Raw genomic sequence first — 23,320 nt, forward strand, 5'->3', positions numbered from 1 at the left:
TACAGTTTGGATTTACACAGCTTCTAAATGCAACTACATCGAAAGACACTGTACAGAATAGTGAGACATGGGCATGCTAGACAATTTTATAAATGTATTTTCTCATTTCTTATCGTCAAATAGATGTTCAGGCAGAGGGAAAAAGGAATGACTTGAGCCGCACGCATGGAGTGGACAGCATGGATGGCTGAAGGAAGGGAGTTCCAGAATGTGGAGTGCAGAGTGTGTGGAGGGGTGTAGAGTGAGATGAGATGAGAAATGTAGGCAGGGGCCAGTCCATGGAGGATCTGGAAGACTATGAGTGTGATCTTGAATTTGGTCCGTGATTGCATGAGGAGCTTACTAAAATCACATTTCCCCTGTTGATGAAACCCAGTACAGTCCCTCTGCCATTATTCTGCCATTCTTGTGCCACATGTTACCAGCAGGCTCCTTTTGCTATTATTTTGCAGTGACAGTAATCTCCTTTGTGACATTGCTGCAGTCCGTGGGCGCTAATGATCTTGCGTTACTTTCGAGAAGTGTGGTACATTTCTGGATACAAAAAATGTCCCGCACATATTGTTTTTTGATCACGCATTTGTAGAGGAAGAAAAGTCCTCTACGTTTCACCACTTGCACTTCTGGAAATACTGTTCAACATCACAGTGCTACCTGATCAGTTAACATTAGTATCTAAGGGGCTAACCGTGCATCTCTGTCACCAGCACTCTGTCTCTGTGTAATATATTTGGAGATGGCCATAAAATATCTATGGGTTCATCTTCTTGGTTCTTTCGGTAAAGTCACGTAGAAGGGAAGTAATAAAATAATAAAAATAAAACATAATAAAATAATTCTCACGACGTTTCGGCCACAACGCAAGCAGCCGTCCTCAGGTGACTTTACCGAAAGAACCAAGAAGATGAATCCCTGCAGTCACGAAAGCTTTAAATCGAAATATCTATGGGTTGATGGTAAACATCTACAATTGCACTAAATTGGTCTTTGAAGCATGGTTTATATTTACTTAAGAATGAAAATCAATTTTATTTAATGTAAGGCATTGTTTAAGGGACATTACCTCATGCTTTATACTTGATTTGTCTGTTTTAAAAGTTTATGCAAACAGTGCTGGTTCCTGTCAGTCTGGCCTTGGAGGATTCTAATGGATTGTCCATTTTCAGGGCAACTGATGGGCAAATATAATTTGACAATAATGTCCTTTTTCCAAGAAAGTGCCACTGAATCTCGAATAATGTTTGACTTTGGGATCCGTAGATAATTCATGTTTCATTTGTTTGCCTACAAAAAATACTTTCAGGATTTTTCTATTTAAAGCTTTCGTGACTGCAGGGATTCATCTTCTTGGTTCTTTCGGTAAAGTCACGTAGAATGGAAATAATAAAATAATAAAAATAAAACATTTTAAAATAATTCTCACGACGTTTCGGCCACAACGCAAGCAGCCGTTGTGGCTGCCCACTGAGAGTCAAGCAGCCGTTGTGGCCGAAACGTCGTGAGAATTATTTATTATGTTTTATTTTTATTATTTTATTATTTCCATTCTACGTGACTTTACCGAAAGAACCAAGAAGAAGCTTTCAGGATTGTTTTTAAATCTCAACAATTAAAGTCCTTTTCTCCAAAAATGTCAGTCTTTCCCAGCTCCATTGAATTTGGGCAGTGCTCATCTAAATTTATGTCTCTATGACTCTGATTTGGGAAATTCCAACCATGTTTTATGGGGGGCCTGCCCTTCCATAGGACAACCACCGTTTACTTAAAAAAATATAAGTTACTAATTTTAGTAACCCCAGAGAGATAATGGCATTGAGTTGATGCCCTCGTCTGGGATTTCAATGCGTATTCCTTGTGCCCTAGCCGTAGCACCACCCTTGCTGGTTCTGTTTTACTCGATTAAATAACTTTGCGTTTTACTTTACTGGCAAAAAACCCAAAACATCTGCTGTGTTTTGTAGCGTTTCAAAATTAACGTCGTTTCACTGGCACGTGCAGTTATGCACTGGCGCGTCGGTTTGGTGCCATTTGCAAGGCCATGTTCTGAAGAGAGAGCGAGAGAAAATAATAACTGAAGTGGCCTGTGGTGACGTCTTCTATTAGTCATCGCATCACACCTCCAGGAAGCGAACGATTTAATCTGTGCTGCCCACTGAGAGTCAGGCCATGTGCCTGCTGGAGCCGCGCGAGATGACGTCCGCGCGTTGCGCGTGACACCGCTCTGGAAGCGATAAGCTGCCGTGTCCTGATTGCAGTGCGTCACTACCGAGATTGCTGCTGCTGCTGCACCTCGCGTGTGTGCATGACCTTACAGAGTCATTCTTTGTTCGTTTTGTTCAAGGCAGCAGAAGACAGCTTCCTGCCTGTTTGTCTTCGGTTATAACAGACGGTGCTTATATATGAGCTGTACGTGCCGAAACTTGTGCTTGTCATCACCGATGATCCAAATTGGCGTGATATTAATCCGGGTGGCATTGTGGCAGTCGACCCAGGATCGAAAGGATTTGAGTTCATAATACTGATTGGGATTTGTCTCATTGTTCGTCCAGAGTTAATAAAAATGGGTGCAATGCTTTTGAACGTTAAAAGCGTTTGTCCTATGGGTATATAGGCCCCTGCCATAGGGATATGGAATGTATACCACTGGCTCAGGCCTACTAACTGAAACAAGCACCCTGCTTTAGCAAGGTGCTGCACTCTTTTTCAAATAATAAATTCAGAGTTGGCAATGCTGTTAGACTTTATTTTGATTTCTCCGAGCCGTGAAAATATGCAGTGAGTTTCACGTGCATGATGTGCATCACGTTTAGCTGATTAATATAAGCCCACTGATTTGTATGTGCTGAAAAAAACTAGACAGTTTAATGATAAGCTGAATGACAGTCATCATGCCATTACTTATCCGAATTGTATTTGCATGGTGAATATTATCCATAATACAGGTTTTACTCCGAGACGCTTGACAGCCTAAACCGAATGTTTCTCCATCTCCGTTGGACGAGCCCCCATGTCCATCATGTCGAGTGTGTCACTCAGGGGGCCCCCCCTTATCCAGTGTTGTAATCAGATAATTGCATTCATTTAGGACTGAAATTCCCTCTAATCATTATAAACACTTCAACTAAATTCTCTGCTGTCAATGCTGGGAAAGTTGGCACAACTGTGACGGTTGATATCATACTTTGTGGTTATGCAAATTGACAGCTGATTTTTTCCTGGCATTTCGTCACCATATATACTAATTCTTTACTGTGCTGCTGATGGAAGGCTGTTTCTTATGTGGAACTGACTTGCGTGCGTGTCCGAGCAGTTGTACTTTGTAATCATACATTTTTGTGTTTCTCTGTTAGTAACGTGGGTGTATGTGTATGTGTGTGCATATGTATGGGGAGCGGTAGTGTAGCGGTCAGTGCGCTGCACTCCGGCGACGCGGGTTCGATTCCCACTGACGTGCTAACACCAGTGACGATTATCTGAACTGGTCATGTGCCTCCCTTAGGTCGAATCAGCCTCAAATTACTTCTTGATGCGGTGTGTAAACATCGCCACTGGGGAGACCAAGGCGGTCTGGCGTGGTGCTGGCCACCCACCCCCTCGTGTGTCGTGCCGGCCTTAATCGGTGCTCCCTAACAGCACTTGTCCTAACAGTCTGTTAAAAACTATATGGGGAATATTTTGCATGTATATTATTCTGAGCCCAGTGACTGCCATGTTTCAGTATCTGGCTTTGATTCATCGTAACAGAAGACAAAAAATAACCTGAAGGAGCACACTCCCTTTCCGAAGGGATATTAGGTCCACTGTGCCATCTGTTAGCAGATATAAAAATACCCAGGCCCACTTAAAGTCCTGCATTCCGACACCATGGCCAAATAAACCGTCAATTTACCCGATGTCACGCAGTCCCGAAGCAACACAAATCTGTCATGCAAAATCCGTTTTCTTGTATATTGGTAAAAGTGCAGCCCTGCAGTTCCTCGTGCCACTGCTGGCAGAAGGGCCTCAAAAAGAGGGAGCTCTACAGAGCCCCTCTAGAGGGCATTTGGCCTACTCTTCCACACTAGCCAGACATTTTGTAAGAGAGATGGTAGTAGTCACATTTTTACCACACTGCATTCAATCTCCATATCGGCTAACTGGGTGAACAGAGGCAGGCGGGTTTTAGAAACTTGCTCATTGTTTCTAGTGCCGTGCGAGGAGAAGAAAGTGGGAACTCCTGGATGATGTGCCTAATGCGTTAAACCATTATACCACAGCAGCATCTCACCTTGTATGTAGCAGATAAATCAATATGTGGAACTGCTAATCAAGAAATATTATCTCAGTTCCCTTTTTCAGTAAGCAAATCCCCAGTAACACAATTATCTGTAGAAGAGCTGTGCTAAAGGCAAAACTGCTGACTGCCTTTTTCACCCACCTACATTTATTAACGTTGGGATTTCAGGACCACAAGAGCTGCTTGATTTAAGCTTTTTGGAATGTACAGCCATTCTGTAATATATGGCAGGACAAGAAAAAATAGACGTGCGTGGGGGGTACGTGTGCCCAGATATTAATTCCTCCCGACCATTCCTAACATTTGACGTCTACGTAAACAAATCAGCACATCTGGTATTAAAAGAACGAGACGGCCGTGACCAAACTCGCCGTGCCTCCACTGCTGAGAGCGTGAACAGTCGGAGCGATTATTCAAACGTTGCGCCCAAAGCGTTTTGCCGCAATCGCGCAGCTCCCGCACTGAGATGATCCTGCAAGGGCCCAACGTCGAATTGCGCCGTGCCAAAATTTGCCAGCGCCGGAACCGTTTGCGCGAACCAACTTTAACCGTGCGCGTGCGTGGCAAGCGTAACCAATGCTTCCCCCCCCCCCCCAAACACACTCCTGTCCTGGCCTCCCACGCAACTCCGGCTTTGGGAAGGTGCCGCAGCCGAAAGTGCGCTCAAAACATTCGAATGGCTGCCTGTTGCCAGGAGGCCGTGGCCACGAGTTGATTTGAATTCCTGAAGCGGCGCTGCTGCTGCTGCGGCGGCGACGGTGGCGGCGGCCGGTTTAATGTGCAGGGCTGCGTCTCGGCGACTGTAAGCGCTGCGCAAAGTGTGACGCACGCACCTCTGTCAGAGTCTCTCCCTCTGGGCAGTGTCGCATAGCCAATGAATCCGACTGCGCTTGTTTTCAATCTGTGACCGAGTGATGCCCCAGAGTGTGGTGCTCGATTCGCAAGCGAAAATTTGTGAGTTTGAATTCGTGTTCGAAGCCAGGATCACTTGTTCACGGGTCAATTAAATGAGGATTAATATACGCGGGGAGCATGACAGTGGCTGTCCCGCGTGCTTCCCACTTGCTTCCCGCGTGCTTCCCACTTGCTTCCCCCTTGCTTCCCACGTGCTTCCCACTCGTTTCCCACTTGCTTCCCACTTGCTTCCAACTTGCTTCCCACGTGCTTGCCACTTGCTTCCCTCGTGCTTTCCGCGTGCTTCCCACTTGCTCCCCACGTGCCTCCCGCGTGATTCCACTTGTTTTCTCATTCATTCATACCTGATGACGATTGCTTGTGTTACAATCGAAACGTCGTATTATATTATTTAATTTATTTTCTTTCTACGTGATTTTACCGAAATAACCAAATAGTACTATTCATGTTATTTTAATTTTAAAATTTTATACATATCCAAGCAAACGCATACAGACTTGAACAATATCATAGCAGTAGCAACGTGTTTGACAGGTGTATCGCATTGAAACCATTCATTATGTTATAATTACCTCCATTTCCACACAGTCAAGTGTAGAAAAAAACATTTTGGCCACAAATTAGTGTGCTGCCACACAGTGGCATGTGTGTTGACATGGTCTCTTATGTGTGTGTTTTTAAAAGCAATGCTATTGTGTACACATCGACCATACTTTAGGCAAAATTACATTTCATTGCGTGGTGTAAAAAGTAATGAAAACACGTTTAAAAACCACTTACACTCACATGAAAACAACAGCGCATAAACACTCAATGCAATTTTTTAAATAAAAATAGTTTTAAGCTTCCCTAACAACATTGTAAAAAAAAATCCGCAATTTTTTTTTATTCTGAAGTTTTCATCCAGGAGATAAGCTGTGTGGCTCAGGCTGTCTGCCACCCTTGTACTTTGGCACGCAACACCACCTGCCTGCCCACCTCCCATAGTCATGCCACTGTCTCGTGGCACAATTCAGCAAGAGCACTTTAAACGTGTGACGTCTCAGTCGCCCGTTGCCGCGTGTAACGCAGGACAGCCTTTGCAGGGGGCGGCGGGGGGGGGGGTTCTGCTTCATTGCCAGCCTTCAAGCTGGCCTTATGCCAGTTTTTTGTGAATTCCAAGAAAGTTTCCTTCGCTTTAAAGTCCTCTCCGACTGTCGGTAACTTCGACACACCGCCTTCTGCTCCTCGCCAAGACATTCTCGCTTCGTGTGCACACGCACGCACAGACACAGAGATGCGCACGTACGTGTAGATGTTCTTTCTCGCCTCACTCCCGCCCTGCTGCCCGTTTCTGTGCCCTCTAGGCTTCATGCCCATATGCAGTCTGGGCCTGTCGCAGGTGGGACGCCTGAACTTTGGAAAGGACGCCACCAAGCTGAAGTACTTCCCCATCTGCGGGCTGCAGGAGGGCTACGAGCCCTTCGCAGTGTACATGAACCGAGACATCACCCTGTGGTACAGCAAGCGGCTGGCGCAGTTCATGCCCGTCATGGCTGACGACGATCATTTTGAGGTAACGTTGGCCCATCCTCCTCACCCGCTGCCCCGCACACAAAGCAGACGAGGGTGTCCAGTGGGGGGTTGACGAGCGTGTGGCGGCTTACTGTGCCAGCTTCTGTCAGGTGTTTGGCTGCAAGCCCCGAATTTCAGTGGAGATAAATGAGAAATGAGCCCAAGTAACCTAAGAGTACTCTGGACAGATTGTGTTGTCGTAGGAGTGCTCGTGCTCGCCATTACAAGGCTGTGAGTTCAAGCCGGAGTCAGTGATTTTGATCAAGTCCATGAGCTTTGCTCGTTCAGTAAAAAATAAGTCAACAATGGTTGTACAATCGGGAGACTGGCGCCCACTCGTAGCAGTGTGGAATTTCCACTACTGGCTCATGGACACCAATAAAGATGGCCACTGTCCTACCCTTCTTTGAGCAAGGAGACGCTTCATGAGTTTTGACTAACACATACCTTCTGGCTCTGTCCTTCCACATTTGGTAGGCTGTGTGTTACGTCTGGACAAGTTGCTATCTACGTTATAATGGCAACTCTGCACAAGCTCCAAACACAGGCTATGAGTTGGGTTCTCATTACACTGGAAAGTAGGCCTCGCTGAATATTGTATACATGCTGCCAACTCCCTGCCCCTGTTCAAGTCCAGGCGAAATACCTTCCTATTATCCTCTGCCAGTCTGAGTAAAATAATTGGTAGATAAATTGATGACTTAAATAATCGGATCGCTCAGCTATACATTTTAAAATGGTTACAGCCATTGCCAGTGAATGCTCTTGTGACCATTGATGGGAGGCATATTGTTCTGCCTTTTACATTTACACTGGGGAAATGTAGGGCATGCTGATAAAGACGTCTAAGCTCTGCACCATGCATTAATTTAAAAGTTCGGTCCATCTCGTGTCAGTGAATGCAACTATTCGCATTACAATTGCAGCCCGGTGACAGGCATTCAGAATCCCGCATCTCTATGCTGCGTTGTGCCTCAAATGACGCAAGGCTTTTGTGTGTCTGTTCGGATCAGACGTTATTTTTTCCCAGATGATTGCACTATTCAGTACATAGCTTTCAGAGCCCCGTGGCTGCACTGTGCTTCTTTATTTATTTGCCAGTTTCATAAAGTGTCACACGTGTCAGCGAGGGTCTATTTCATGAAGAAAAGTGCACCCAATCCAGAGTTTGCATTGTGCTAGCATGAATTGATATGTCTTGGGAGTTGGGACACTAACGTGTTTAGGCAACCTATATGAAACAAATTGCGAATTTCACTTTGTTGTGCTCACTAGTGCATTGTCAGGCTCAGAACAATAAAACTGCATTGGTATTTATTTCGTGGATAATTAAATATTGTTTTGAGAATTGTGTGCCTGGGATTGAGCACTTGATTTATGGGAGTGTGTTCCAAGGAAACTCTATTAAAGGCAAATTTGGCTCTTATCAACCGGCTGGGTGGTTCCCGGGCATCACACAGTGAGGATGGAAGGTCACAAGTTCAAAACCGGTCCAGAATCGACTCAGCCATTCATCCCCGCCGGGGGTTAATATTACTGAGTGCCACATTGTGGAAAATCAATAGCAGTTGTCCTTTGAAGCAACTCATCCCAGTCATAGGAATGTGGAATTTCTCCACTGAGGGTACAGCATTTCAAACGGGGGATGAGCACTACCCCATGGCTGCTTGAAGTATGGTTGTTATCGGTCTTGTCACCAATGATTTTACAATTGCTCTATCTTACATTGCATTTGAATTGCCTCAAGGTTAAAACATGTTATCAGATTTAGCCAATCGTTCGTCCACAGCGGGCTATTGACCTGGCGTTGTTGGAAAGGTTATTTAGTGTTGGTTGTCTCGATTGATAGGTTTACAATTAAGTTCTCTTTTTGTAGATTGTTTCTATACTAAATATAGCCCCGTTTTTAACACGATAATGATTGCCCTTTATCAAACTGGAGCTGACTTGCCTATGACAATTGTCGCGAATTCAGGGTCGTGATTTTCTCCAAGAATCGATTCTTTCTTGTTGTTGTTACACTGCAGTCAATGATGACGCCTTTCGTGGCCGCGGCGTTGCTGCGAACCCATTAGGTGAAACGTACGAATTGCGAACGCATCGACTCTTGCACGTGTAAATTCAAAGCGTCTGTCATGGCCTTGTTTTGCTTGGTGGTTGACCATATTTGACCACATTGGTCTGGGTGGGTAGTTGAAGGGGAGCGCCCCAGGACCGCTTCTGATGTTAGCCATAGCTTGCAATCAGACGCGTCGGGCTCATAACGCAGTGCGCTCAAGCATTGTGCCGCCTCCTACCCAAACCGGTCTCATTTGTAAAGGTGCAACCCTGAAACTGCTTGCTCATGCCATTGCTGGCAAAATAAACTCTGCTTCGAGGGAGCTCTAGAGAGACCCTCTGGGTCTCTCCATGCTTTAAGTTACATTTTACTTTGATTAGTTTACACGGATAGTTCCGTTTAGCCAGTTGACCAGATATTTTTGAAGGGGATCCCATGATGCATGAGCACAGAAAGAGAAATGGGTACAGGGTCCTTGAGGAATATTGCACAACTAACAAACTATTTCTTTGAAGGTCGTACACACAACACGCGAGTAATCTGAAAAAGTTAGGTTCAGGTGCACATAAATTATAGATTTAGTCTAACAAAGACAGAGACCCACCCGTATAGCCTTCAACAGACTGTAGGGGCAAGTGCTGTTAGCGAGCACCTATGAAGGCCGGCACGGCACACGAGGGGGTGTGTGGCCAGCACCACGCCCGGGCCGCCTTTATCTCCCTGGTAGAGATGTTTTACCAGCTACTTATTTGAGTCGACATAGGGTGAGGCCCAGGACTGGTTCAGATAATCGTCACTGGTGTTGGCCGTGAGCATGAATCGAACCCGGGTCACTGGGTTAATAGCGCAGCGTAGCGCTAACAGAGGCATAAACACACGCAAATCGTAAAAGACAGTGCAAACATGTGGTAGCCAGAGGTGCCAGAAGACGTTAGGCACATGTGCAAGTTTATCTGTGTGTGTTGGTTTAATCGAGAAGTAGAGATGGGGAGTTAAGGGAGGGAATCAAGATGTAGATGAGCGGGAGGAGTATTCCAGAAACAGGGAGCAGCAACGTGAAAATGCTTTTTTACCAAAAAAAGTTTTAGCAAGTGGATTTTTCTGTAGTAATAAGGAGGCACTTCTGAGGCTACGGGAGGGATTTTCAGGGTACTAACTGGTCCTTTAGGCAATTGGCTGATTTGTTTAGGAGGACCTTTTAGGATGAAGACAACCCAGTGGTGGTCTCTCTGGATATCCAGGAGGGGGACAGATCTGAATTGATGTATAGGTTGCAGTGATGAGTTCAACAGGGGATGGAAAGGGCAAAACGGAGAGTGGAGTGTTATAATGGAATGAGACATGTTATAGTAGATCATGGGACCTCCTTTGCCAGTACCAAAATATGAGAATAGGTTTTCCCCTTTTTTCTGGCAACAAAACAGGTGTTTAAGATGTTAAAACACCAAACTGAAACCTTTTACAAGGAATCATGTCTGCATTAACCACAATACTTGTGGTCAGAATGCAAACAAAAAACATTCTGATAATATATGCATTGTCTTTGAAACTGATTAGTCCACACCAGAGACAGCTTTCTTCTGAGCCTAGTCTCAAGTTGTTTCTTTTTTTCGTAATTTGTAATCGCGATTTGATCAGAAATTCAACTGCCTCAGTGGAACTCCATATTCAGATTTTTTTTTTTACCCTCGAGGGTCTTCATGGCTTTCCAGAAATGTTTTAGAATGCTGGCCAGTCCTCTTGAAAAAGGTGATAATACCCACACTTGACCCCACCAGCGCGCGGACCGTAATGCCACGTGGGCATCCCAAATGTCATCATCATGCTCGCTTGTAATGACATCCAGTGCCCTTCGCAGTGCAGTCCCTGACATAGCGTGCACTGCGTTCCCCGCTTTTGCCTTTTCCTCCCACCCTCCCTCCGCTACCCCTCACGCACTGTGTCCGCTCTCCCCCCCTGCCGCTCGCCGTTCCCCGGGAGGCAGGTGACGCGCATAGACGGCACCATCGACAGCCCGCCGTGCCTCAAGGTGTCGCACAAGACGTTCGGCTCGCAGCACAGCAACACGGACCTGGCCTTCTTCCGCCTGAGCATGCCCGTGGAGTGCGAGGAGAGCTTCGGGCGGCGGAGCCTGCCGGCGCCGTCGCCGTCCACGCTGGGCGTCGGCGACGACGACGCCGGGTCGGAGTTCGAGGTGCTGCGGCGCTCCGTGCAGGGCACGCCGCTCACGGGCTCCCGCGGCGATTCGCGCGCCAACTCGCGGGCCGATCAGCGGCGGGGCGAGCGCGAGGAGGAGGAGGCGGCGGCGGACGACCGGACCAAGCACGAGGCCAACAACCACAAGGACTACGCCCAGGAGAAGCTGCTGCTGCTGCAGCCCAAGCACAGGTGCGCGTTGTCGCGTCGGGTTTTCGTTTTGTTTTAAACCGGGAGAGAGTGCTAAGTGGATGCGTGATCGAATGACTTGGACGGTGAGTCGATGCTCAAATGAGCAGTGGTTCTTGTCTCCAATGGAGAACCCGAGCCAGTGGTTGAATTGCCATTCACACGACGTGGCCCAGTATGTGCACAGAAAGGCCACTGTTAACTCCCCACAGCGGAGTACCGATTTTATTGGCTCCAAAGCGATGATGGGCAGAGCTGACGCCCAAATGGACTTTAAACTCTGCTCTGCGATTGTCTGAGCAGGAAGATGCTTTAACTTTTTAGTTGTTATTACTACCCTGGAATTTACTATCATTTTTAATCATCATGGAATTCGCTACTGTAGATAAATCGCTGTAATAGTCCGGTTTTCACTCTAACTCGAGCGCCACCCAACAGAATCTTGTTTGTGGATGTACCTGAAATATTGCATGTGTTATTACCCAATCCCAGCTGTGGAATTTAAATGTAACTATATTTTATAAAGCATGGGTTTTTGTTCCAGGACATTTGCATACTTGCATATGTCATGTTCAATATATCCAGCGTGCATCATGTAATTTGCTTTGTATGCAGCCACTATCTCAGGAGAGGCAGGATTCGTGTGTACGCAACCTCCGTTGTTCTTCGTGCGTTATAAACAACAGGGCGTATGCACTCGTGCCGGGTACGACGTGGAGCCCGCATGCTCTGCATCTTCCAGCGCCCGCGTTACGGTGCCCCTGTGCACGTCTGTCCCTGATTAACTGTTGGCCGCCTTGCGCTGCGCTCGGGCAGGGCCTCCCAGCCGCTACGGCCGCCCTCGCGGGCGACGGGAGAGACGCTGCCAGCCGATCGCGACGAGCTCGAGGCCCTTCTACAGTCCACCGTGGTGAGTATCTACATCACCCGCTGCCGCATCGCCGCCATCGAGTAAACTCACACACTGCATTAGCATCCCATGAATCCAAATATAGTTTTGCGTTATCCACACCAGTGACAATTTGTAGCTCAATCTAGCACGGCCAACCCGAGGTGGACTCGACATAAAATGCATCCTTAGTATAGTGCATCAACGTCAAAACTAAAGAACCCAGCGGGGCATGGTGATGGCCACACCAATCCTTCTTCGCCAAGCCAGCTTCAATGGGTGCTCGTTTAACATGGCTTGTCTGAGATCGTCTACATTATAAAGGACCAGGTTAAAGGTGGAGCCCTGCAATTCCTTGCTTACGCCACTGCTCACCACTATAGGGCACTCTAGAGCCCCTATCGAGTTTATTTTGGCCTATTCTTGAACACTGGCCATACATCTAGGAAAAGATGTGATTGACCTCTGGATTGCAAGTCATGCGTGCTGACCATTACACCCTCCCGTAAAGGACTGAATGTGGAGGATTACATGCATTATCCTGTGTGTGTGTGTGCGCGCACGCAGTACTACTACTCGGTGCGGATCTTCCCGGGCCAGGAGCAGGCCACCGTGTGGGTGGGCTGGGTGACGCCCGACTTCCACCAGTATGACAGCTCGTTCGACCTGGACCAAGTGCGCACGGTCACCATCACACTCGGCGACGACAAGGGCAAGGTTCACGAGAGGTGTGTGTGGCGGCTCGGAGAGGCACACGTGGTGGTGGTGGTGGTGGTGTGGGGAGCGGTAGCACAACGGTTAGCACTACGCTGCGCTACAAGCCCGGCGACCCGAGTTCCATTCCCACTTACGGCCAACACCAGCGACTATTACCTGAACCGGTTCTGCTCCTCCTCCTAGGTCGACTCAGCCTCAAATGAGTACCTGGTGCGGTGCGTAATATTGCCACGCCGGCCACCCACCCCTTATAGTGCCGTGCCGGCCTGCATAGGCGCTCGTTAATGACACTTGCCCCATAGTCTGTTAAAGACTATATGGGGATCTTTGTCTTTGTGGTGGTGTGGCGGATCTATGTCCAGTGTTATGGAGCCAAGGTTGAGGATTACAAGCTAGACAAGCCAGTGTATTCAGTGAACTTCAATACAACCATTATTCATCTTTCCATTCACTTGTGTTTCCCATCCACCTACAAGATGACCGCAAAACCAAATTATTTTCGAGGCACGGTGACAGACGCTTGTAATTCGGCGCTATGGACGTGCGATTGGTGGATTACACAGACAGCATTGTGTGTCTATGAGAAGCTCCAAACCTGCTGGGATTTGGAGTGGCCTGGAGGTGGCTGTATAACAAGTGCATTCCTCACCCGACCATACACACTTTTGAATATCATCTCCTTGAATAGCATGGGTATCCTCTGGACGTTTGGGTTTCCTCCAATGTTTGGTAATCGTGGGCAATGAACAAATACAACAGTCCACAAGAGACTCGCTCTTCACATAAATACAATGTGTTTTAGTCCATAAACTTTGTGATGGACCACAGTCATCGCGGAGGTACACAATGGGGTTTGTTAAACATGCCTGTACAGTATATTCAATTAGTAATAATATGGATCTCTTTTAACTCCTGGATAAAGGTCTCGCCACACCATATCGGTCATGGGGTGTGGTTTGACCATACTTCGCCTCACTGGTCTGTGCGGAATGGTGACCGTTTCAGATAATCACTCGCCACAGATGTTGGACATGTTTTCGAACTCAGGTCACTGGCCTCATAGCCCAGTGTGCCAATCACTGGTAGCACAGTGTGCTAACCACTGTGTCACCACTCTACCTGCACACAGTGTATGCTGCATGTACATTCTAGTACCACTTGGTTGGAAGTAAAATGTGACAATCTCGCTCGTGAACTGCCCCTTCTACAGGAATGGCTGAGGACTCTGAGCGGAGATGAGCACTGTCTAACACTCGCTTGAGTATGCAGATTTAAAAAAAAAATCCCCCGCTCACTTTGTGCAGAATCGGACCCTTTCTCGCAGACTCTCTGGAGAGAATCGAGAATGCCCTTGGCTAGCATGTCTAATCTAGGGCTTCACATGACACTTGACAAGCAGGTGATAGTATACATGGAGCTCTGGTGGAGCTTTTTTAAACCAGACTTGTTTTTGCAAAGTTCAACCAAACTATCTTTTGCTTTTAGTATTTTGAGACGGTATCTTTCATCCACGGCTGACGTTGCCTAAAACCTTTTATGGTCATCACATGGCTTCATTGACAGCCGTTTGGCCAAACAGCCCCACAGAAATGGCCCTGCCATGCGTCTTATGTTTGTGTTTCTTGGCATCACAAATCTTGATAAAAAGTTAATCCAGCCATTTATTTAACCTTGTCTGTGAGCTTTCTCAGTGCCGATCGAGTTGAAGCTGCTTTTATCGGTTGCAGGGAATGTCAGGGGTCTGTACGGTTATCAGAGCCGTAGCTACACATATCGTATCTACTGTACATGCACATGGACGGGTGGAACGGAGGACGTGCAGTGATTAGCGTGTGCCGCTATGAACCTGGCGATTTGAGTTCGCTTCATAGCCACAACTAACATCAGTGGCGACTGGCATCAAAATCCTGGTCCTGCCCTCCCCTTGCTTTACCAATCAGTATTTACCGGCACGGTAAAGTATGGTGAAAAGAAAAAAATTCCATGACCGACATGGCATCTGGAGGCCTTCATCCATTTGTGGATTGAGAATGGTTGTAATTTTTTCTTTGCATTTTGAAATGTACACATACACACAACATATACAAGCAATATTTAGTTTCATGGGTAAATCACTCAAGTTTATAACTACGTCAAGTGCATAATAAATAAAATCCTATCTTTTCAGTTGGAGAATATTATTTATTACTTCTTCAGTTGTCCAGTAAAATAAATTTGCCAAATGAACTTAACACTGCCCAATAACAGGATCTATGCTGTAGGGGTTTCCCTGGATTCAAACCACAATGGCGATAAAAAAAAGTCATTGCCCAAACATTATTGCACGATCGTGTATGTCAACGTTCACCATCAACGTCGGCCATTATCTATCTAAAGCTGGACTAGGCCTCCACATTGCCGTAGCCATTCCTATTGGTCCTGCAATGCCGCGATCCATCTCTATGGTGGTTGTCCCTGCTAGTGCGGTTGATTCTCCGTTGACTGCCATTATCTTTGCCAATTTTGCTCATCGGCCAACTAACCCTTCTATATTCACACTCTCTGGCACTGTACACGATGACGGAGTTGAAATGTGTTTAGGTGTTGCGCGTACGCCAATGCCAATGAACTTGCACACGTTAGTTTTGAAATTAGCTTTGCGGGAGGTCGCTCTTACTCCTTTGCCGCTCCGTAGTCTGGAACTCGCCCTTGCCCAGCCATCTGTCCTGTCCATTCCGCTGCCCCCTTCTTCAAGTCCAGCTTTAAGTTGTCGTCTTTGTTCCTCTGCCCATGACTCGCCGCCTCACTCTATAAAACAAATATGCATGATTTCTCTGGAAAGTGTTTGAAGATATGGTCATATTTGGACGCTGTGTGAATCCAAGTTGTATTCCATCACTCAACAGCTCTTCTCGCCTCCTTAGCCACGCTATTCTCCAGAAGCTACCGGTATTGCATGGTTAGGTAAGACCGCCAAACCCCATGCTTGACAGCTCCAGTGAGCGCCATGCTGCGGTGAGTGTTTACTTGCCGAAAAGCTGCTTGTACGTCTGGTTTAACGTTACCGTTGGCGCCACGTCAGGCAAGGTGCCAGCTGTCACTGGCTGCAGACGTGTAGACACATTCCCACCCTCGGCTTAGCAAGCATGCACACTTACAAATGTGATTTAAAGCGTGCCCAGCATATTTGAACATCCATTATATCTGCATGGCAAAGGTTCTGCCCTGCAATCACTTGCCCATGCCACTGCTGGCAGATGGGCCTCCACTTAGGGAGTATTTTGGCATACTCCTCTACACTGGGCCAGACATCAGCTCGTGGACGTGAGCTAGATGGTTTGTTGCATTGGGAGAGCTAAACAAGATGGCGGCAGCTTTGGGAGGCCTTCATCCAGCAGTGGCAAGATGTTGAATACTTCGCCTGGTATGGGTTCGATCCCGACCCTGACGCCTGTATATTTTGGAGTTTGCATGTTCTCCCCATGGTGGAGTTTGCATGTTCTCCTCGTGGTCGCGTGGATTTTTCTCCGGGCCCTTCGGTTTTCCCTCCACGCTTAGAAACGTGCGCTTGCAGCATTTGGTTGCTATCAATTTCCACGTGATAAGCCACTTTGTTGAGCTATCATTTGTGGCCAGGTCGCTTCTGAAAAAGAGCTATATAGGTTAGTGGGCCTTACCTGCTAAAATAGAAAGGGTAACAAAAAAAAGTTGTAAAGAGGATATAGGTCGTGGCTAATAATTGTGATGAGAAGGCAATGACATTGTAATGGCAATTCTGGTAATGCGTATTTGGTCCGTGCTTGTAAGTCATTGCGAACACATTCCCTTTGTGTTATTTCCCTCTCTACCTCGTTGTGTTGCATATTTTCAGCATGGGCAATTTCACCTTATTCCGTTTCACAGACTGAATTACTGATTTGCAATCACGGCTATAAATGGATGAGGCAGGTAACCATAGCAGCTGGCTCCAGATATATTAAACTTGGGCTTGGATTTTACAATCTTAATTCAATCAGTCGTTCCTTTCAGTTGCTTTCATTTTACACTGATTATCGTCTTCCACTTGCAATTATATTTTTATCCGAGGTACTGTATGATTGTACCGTTTCTGCTGATTTATTTGGTTCTTCACTACATTGCTGTCCAGGTTACATGTTTATGATTGTGTTTATACGCCAGCTCTCCCTTTTGTCTCAACGTGCTCTCACCTTGCTCTACATCAATGCCGTGACCAATTCATCGATTTATTGGTCAAATTACAAATGTGTACATTGTCCAAGGAACATAATGCCACAACAACCACAGTGGTTCTCACTGTCTTAGCAAGCTCTGCTTTATTGGGTGGCAGGGTGGTGCAATGGTAACACCTGTACCTCGCAGAAAGTAGAGCCTGGGTTCAATTCCTGACACCGGGCACCTGTCTGTGTGGAGTTTGTATGTTTTCCCCCTCTGTTCTATATGGGTTTCCTCCCACTTCTCCGATTTCCTCCCATATAAAAAAAACATACAATGCAACTGGTATTGGCCAAAGATCCTCATGTTGTAAAATTACCTGTAAATTACTCATGAGAGTACACGTAACATCTTTATTGCTTGCTATAAAAACTTGGCAGGGCCCACCGAAATAAAGTGCTGAGACTAAGTTAGGCTTTCCTGGGTAAACAAGCACTGCAACAACGACAACAACAATAATAATAACACTGTGTAACAACATTAGTTTTTATTCCTGGGTAGTAAGTGTTATTTCCTAATTGATTATGCCTCAAAGGTACATAAAAATGGCTATTATTCCCCACAAACTTTGCTATTGTGATCAGGACACTGATATTTTGGAATGTACCTATTTTCAATGAGAAAACGTGTGCATTTGTGTCATTCCTTCACATAAAGTCCTGGTTACAAAAGTAAAGTTTGTGGGACATAATAGCCATTTTCTATACATTTTAGGCATAAGCAATAAAAAAAATAACACTTATTACCCAGGGACAAAAATCGTGTTGCATGGTGTTATCTGCGTCCTGCTTTCCCATGTTTCTTCCCCCCCCCCCACCACTGCCACGCAGCATCAAGCGCAGCAACTGCTTCATGGTGTGGGCAGGGGACGTGCCCGCAGCAGAGCAGAGCCGCAACAACGGCGGGCTGGAGATCGGCTGCCTGGTCGACGTGGCGAACGGCGTGCTGTCCTTCACGGCCAACGGCAAGGAGATGCACACCTTCTACCAGGTGAAGGCAGCCGGGCCATCCACACCGCCTCCCCCCTCCCCCCCCAAACCTGGGCCTAATGCAGAGATAAATAGCCTCTAAGGTTTAATGGACACCATGGCGGTGATATATTAACTACCTCGCCTGATCTGCAGGAGGTCGTGGGTTCGATCCCGACCTTGACGCCTGAATATTTGTAGTTTGCGTTTTCTCCCTATGGTCGCGTGAATTTACTCCGAGTCCTGGTGCGGTGTGTCAACGTCGCCACGAGGGAGACAAAAGCGGCTGCCGGGCATGGTGCTGGCCACCCACCCCCTCGTGTGCCATGCCAGCCTTCATAGATGGCTGTATGCATACTTGGCCCCGTGTGTGTGTGTGCGCGTTATGTGCAGGTGGAGCCGAGCACCAAGTTGTTCCCGGCTGCCTTTGTTCAGCCGACCAGCCCCGGCATGTTTCAGTTCGAGCTCAGCCGATTCAAGGTGCTCCCCCACCCATCAGCACGAGCGCCGTCACGTTGCCCCCCATTTGAGCTGAATGACGATTTCACTTTTCACTTTTTGATAATAACCTAGAGACATCTTCTTGGTTCTTTCGGTAAAGTCACGTAGAAGGGAAGTAATAAAAGAATAAAAATAAAACATAATAAAAAATATAATAAAAAATTCTCACGACGTTTCGGCCACAACGCAAGCAGCCGTCCTCAGGCGAAGAATGAAACACGCAAGCAGCCGTCCTCATTCTTCGCCTGAGGACGGCTGCTTGCGTTGTGGCCGAAACGTCGTGAGAATTTTTTATTATATTTTTTATTATGTTTTATTTTTATTCTTTTATTACTTCCCTTCTACGTGACTTTACCGAAAGAACCAAGAAGATGAATCCCTGCAGTCACGAAAGCTTTAAATCGAAACCTAGAGACAGTATAGGCACCACACGTGTGCCAAAAAGGAGATGAGCTTTGCCCTAATTCTCAGAAAGACTCATTGACACTTTGACTGTCGTAATATCTGGCATGAGTAAGGGGTCAGAAAAGAGAATGTCGGAACTGTGTGGAACTTAATTGAGAGGTGTTCTCGTGACATTCTGCATAATTACAACAACAACCATCATTCGCCACTAAGTGGCGGTAACGTTACCACAGGGCTTGTGCCAGGCTACGTGCACTTTAAGGCCACGTGAAGTGTCGAATACCCGCTGGCAGGAAGTCACGGCACAGGCCCAGGTGTCATGGGTTGACTGACTGAGATGACTGGTCGATGCGCCACTTTTATATATATATACACATGGGTTTCAAAGCTGTGCTCTAACATAATTTTCCTCCATGGTCCATAAAGGCTAATCAATAGAAAGCAATGGTCCGCTAAGTATACATGTGTTACTGTTTCCGTATAGCTTCTCGAGGTGCAGTTGCCTTTAAATGCACTGCGAATCGATTGTTTGATTCATACACATTAATGAGCATTGGTTGTTGCTGTGAAGAAGCCGGGTCAGGTGACACGGTGACTCCAGCTTCCTGGTCTCTCACCTGATGATGCTCGACTCAGATTCAAGCAAAACGTCGTGCGTCTAATTTTTTTTTATTTTGCGATGAGAATTGTTCTTCAACTGAAACAGTAAGAATTGGCGTGCTCAGCAGCTCGTACCCGGCGTGACAGCTGAATTTGTTGGGCAACGTCGGGCGGCGGAGGGTCTCACGACGTATGTTTGGCTCGGTGACTTAACACGTGACTTAGCACAAAACTCAATGATGACTCATTTCAACCTGAATTGTACGTCATTGTATAAATCTGTTGCGTTGCGCATTCGTGCGCGCGCGTGTGCGTGCGCCGGTGCAGAACACGTTGCCTCTGTCGGCGGCGCTGTTCAAGAGCGAGCGGCGGAACCCCGTGCCGCAGTGCCCCCCGCGCCTGGTGGTGCAGCAGATCAAGCCCGTGCTGTGGAGCCGCGTGCCCAACCTCTTCCTCAAGGTGGAGACGGGGCGCGTGAGTGAGCGCCACGGCTGGAAGGTGCAGTGCACCGAGCCGCTCGTCTTCATGGCTTTGCGGATTCCGGAAGAGAACAGGTGCGGAGCTTCTACGCGTGACGGCGCGCAAAGACAAGTATGCGGTGCTCTTGTTCTTCGTCGCCGTCTTCTTCCGTGTGGCAACTGCATTTAAATGTTCGCGTGGAAGTCGGTGAGCCAGTGGATCGCTTCAACAGTAGCCCGATGAGTGTCTGAAAAGCTGCCAGAGAATGACGGAGGGGGGCGGTGGCGTTGCTACGTGGTCCATGGTTTGAGACTGGTGACCGTGTTCGCACTCTCGGCTCTTCTTAATTTTTCCACTATGGGTAAACCTTGCCCGTAACAATAGCACTGGTTTAACAGGCATCAGTTGGACTCGATTAGGTCAGAACCAGCCCAATGTTTGCCTTTCTTTTATAAATGCTATTGGGCCACATTGATCTGGTATACCCGTTGACAGATTGAATGCAGTTGAATTTCTATGATTAAGCAAATCTATTTACATAGCTGTTAATTTTGCTACTTATTTATCGTGGGATTAAGATTGTGATTTGTATATATTTAGTGCTTAAATAGCAAACAGCATCTCAGAGCGCATTTCCATACCCACCCTAGCCTCGTGCAATATCACCGAGGTAAGAGAAGGGAATCGAGAGAAGGTGACGACGAAGACAAAAACAACGACGTGGTTTGTACGACGCAGGGCACGGGACACGTCGCCGCAATTCGCCAGGACTAAAACAGTGTCGGGTTGTGCAACGCCCCTCCGCCCCGCCCCCCTCCCCGTGCAGGTGCATGGACATCCTGGAGCTGTCCGAGCGGAGGGACCTGCGCAAGTTCCACGCGCACACGCTCAAGCTCTACTCGGCCGTGTGCGCCCTGGGCAACAACCGCGTGGCGCACGCGCTCTGCAGCCACGTGGACCAGGCGCAGCTGCTCTTCGCCATCGAGAACCAGTACCTGCCGGGCCTGCTGCGCAGCGGCTACTACCAGCTGCTCATCAGCCTGCACTTGCAGGCGTGCAGCACGGCGCGCCTCATGACCAACCGCGAGTTCATCGTGCCCATGACGGACGAGACGAGGCGCATCACGCTCTTCCCCGACGAGAGCAAGCGACACGGCCTGCCCGGCGTGGGCCTCAGCACGAGCCTGCGCCCGCGCATGCGCGTCTCGTCCGTGGGCTTCCTGTCACGCTCGCTCGACGGCGCTCAGTTCAGCCCCGACTTCCCGCTCGAGGTGCTCAAGGAGAAGGCCATCGGCATGCTGTCGGAGGCGGTGCGCGAGGGCGCGTGCCAACCACGCGACCCCGTGGGCGGCAGCACGGAGCACCTGTTCGTGCCGCTCATCAAGCTGGTGCACACGCTGCTCACCATGGGCGTGTTCGGAAACGAGGACGTCAAGCGCATCCTCATGCTCGTCGATCCCAGCGTGTTCGCTTGCCAGGGCGGCGGCGGCGGCAGGGAGGACCGCGCCAGCGACAGGCGGGTGCCGCTCGCCATCGCCAACGGCGGCAGGGATGAGCGTCGCAGAGCCGAGGTCGCCGGCGAGGAGGGGGAGCTGGCGGTCCAGCAGCAGCAGCAGCCACAGCAGCAGGATGAGGAGCCAGTGGAGGGGCTGCTGCAGATGAAGCTGGAGGAGCCCGTGAAGCTGCAGGTGCCTGAAATGCCCTTGCTAATGCCCCCTTGCTAATCAGTTTGACTCGCCAGCCCTCGTCCTGCTGATGAGAACTCCACAGCGGACCTTGCTCTGTAATTGATTGTCGGGGTAACGGCTTTAAGGTTCCATTTGCTTGAGCCACTTCATGGAAATCCCACCCCCCAGCTCAACCTGTCCACCTCTCAACTCTTTGTTAGTGAATGCTGTAAGCGTCAGCGGTGGCACTTGCCGATAAAAGCCAGCTACTCATGAGGATTGTCCCGAACCTCCAATTATAATGGGTGGCTACGTACGGTGCAAAAGAAGGTGAATATACATACATACATTGTCCACCCAGTGAAGGCCAACGTGTGTCTGGCGGGTTTTCCTGCTTAGATAAACAGCGCATAAAGCTGAAAGATCCACCCACATTTTATTTTGCCACTGACTCAAATCCTTTTACCTGGTTACTTTATACGTGTGTTGCTTGTTTCGTGTAAGATTTGATGAATGCAAAACAATTGTTTTGTTATTTGTCACTGAAAACTCCGAGATCCAATTCCAGGTTTATGAACACAATAGCTGGAGTTTTACTGGGACGCCGGTAGAAAATGATCCAAGTGTTCACAATGTGCGACACAAGTTGATTGCACGTTTTTATAAACAATTGGTGTTGTTACAGAAAAGGCACCTTTTTCATGGAAAGCTTCAGCGGTTAATTTTAGGTGACACTGGCAGGAGACCACCCAGGTGTAAGCAGTGGAATTCCAGAGTTTAATTCCGGCGGTAATTTATTTCACGTAGAAATGTGGAATGGTTACAATTATAAATACAGTTGATCATCGATTATCCCTGCACCGTGCGACTATCCAGCTTCTAACATTATCTGAAGGTCCCGGGACGATCCGGTGAAACCGCTCCAGAGGCTGTAACCCAGTAATGGTGATCGTCAAACGCGTGTTTTTTTTAAACAAGAGCCTGAGTAGTAACTACGTACATCACCCCACGCGGAGTCTTTCAAGATTGGAATGCTAAGTACGGTACAGTAAATACAGAAACTTTTAGAGTAGGATTATTATGTTGGTCTTTTGGTATGTTTACGCCAATTTCATACAGTAATCACATGTAAAGCACTAAGAAACATATACACAACACCTAAAAACATAACGTTATGCAATAATGTGCAAACATAAGCTTCCCCCCTTAGCCGCCGGATAATAGATGATCAACCATATTTGTATTAAACGGGCTGCTTAACTTCAGGACTTTCTAGATGTTCTTTAAAAATGAAGACATCATTTCACGCATATCCTTTTCAGGATGACCATTACTGTGCACCCAATTATAATAATTGCAGCTATTACTTCCAACAGTAAATTGGATGTGACTGGCTTATGTGACATTGTACAGGGGATAGCACATTAGGCTTGCATTTGCAGTCTTAGAAGAACCTTGTTTGATTCCCCATCATCATCCAAGTAATTGCAAATGGGCATAATCACACAGATATAATCGCAGTAAGTCGAATGGTGAATTGACGACTGCTTGTACTGGGGTAAAATGTGAGAACCCGACCTGCGGGGGTAGCATTAGTACTATGGGCAGGCATTGAGCCCCAAGGTATGTGTGATGTTACATCTGTTTGCAACATGTATTGGTGTTTAGCTTTGGAATTTCTATTTTACTAAGTCAAGTCGGGCATGTAGGCCA

The 23,320-nt window shown here is 47.5% G+C and overlaps 1 protein-coding gene across 10 annotated transcripts in view; it reads left to right on the plus strand.

Moving 5' to 3' along the window:
• The window catches only part of LOC144933589 (ryanodine receptor 2-like), a 318,383-nt gene that overhangs the window by 175,549 nt on the left and 119,514 nt on the right, over positions 1-23,320 (plus strand). For all 10 annotated transcript variants that reach the window (XM_078858546.1, XM_078858550.1, XM_078858549.1 and 7 more), the window contains exons 30-37: positions 6,538-6,746; positions 10,789-11,192; positions 12,006-12,099; positions 12,646-12,806; positions 17,838-17,997; positions 18,369-18,455; positions 19,809-20,035; positions 20,767-21,628. In XM_078858546.1, coding sequence (XP_078714672.1) covers positions 6,538-6,746; positions 10,789-11,192; positions 12,006-12,099; positions 12,646-12,806; positions 17,838-17,997; positions 18,369-18,455; positions 19,809-20,035; positions 20,767-21,628 — 2,204 coding nt within the window. The remainder of the gene's footprint in view (positions 1-6,537; positions 6,747-10,788; positions 11,193-12,005; positions 12,100-12,645; positions 12,807-17,837; positions 17,998-18,368; positions 18,456-19,808; positions 20,036-20,766; positions 21,629-23,320) is intronic.

The sequence above is a fragment of the Lampetra fluviatilis genome, chromosome 7, assembly GCF_964198595.1.
Source record: "Lampetra fluviatilis chromosome 7, kcLamFluv1.1, whole genome shotgun sequence".
Classification (NCBI taxonomy): Eukaryota; Metazoa; Chordata; class Hyperoartia; order Petromyzontiformes; family Petromyzontidae; genus Lampetra; species Lampetra fluviatilis.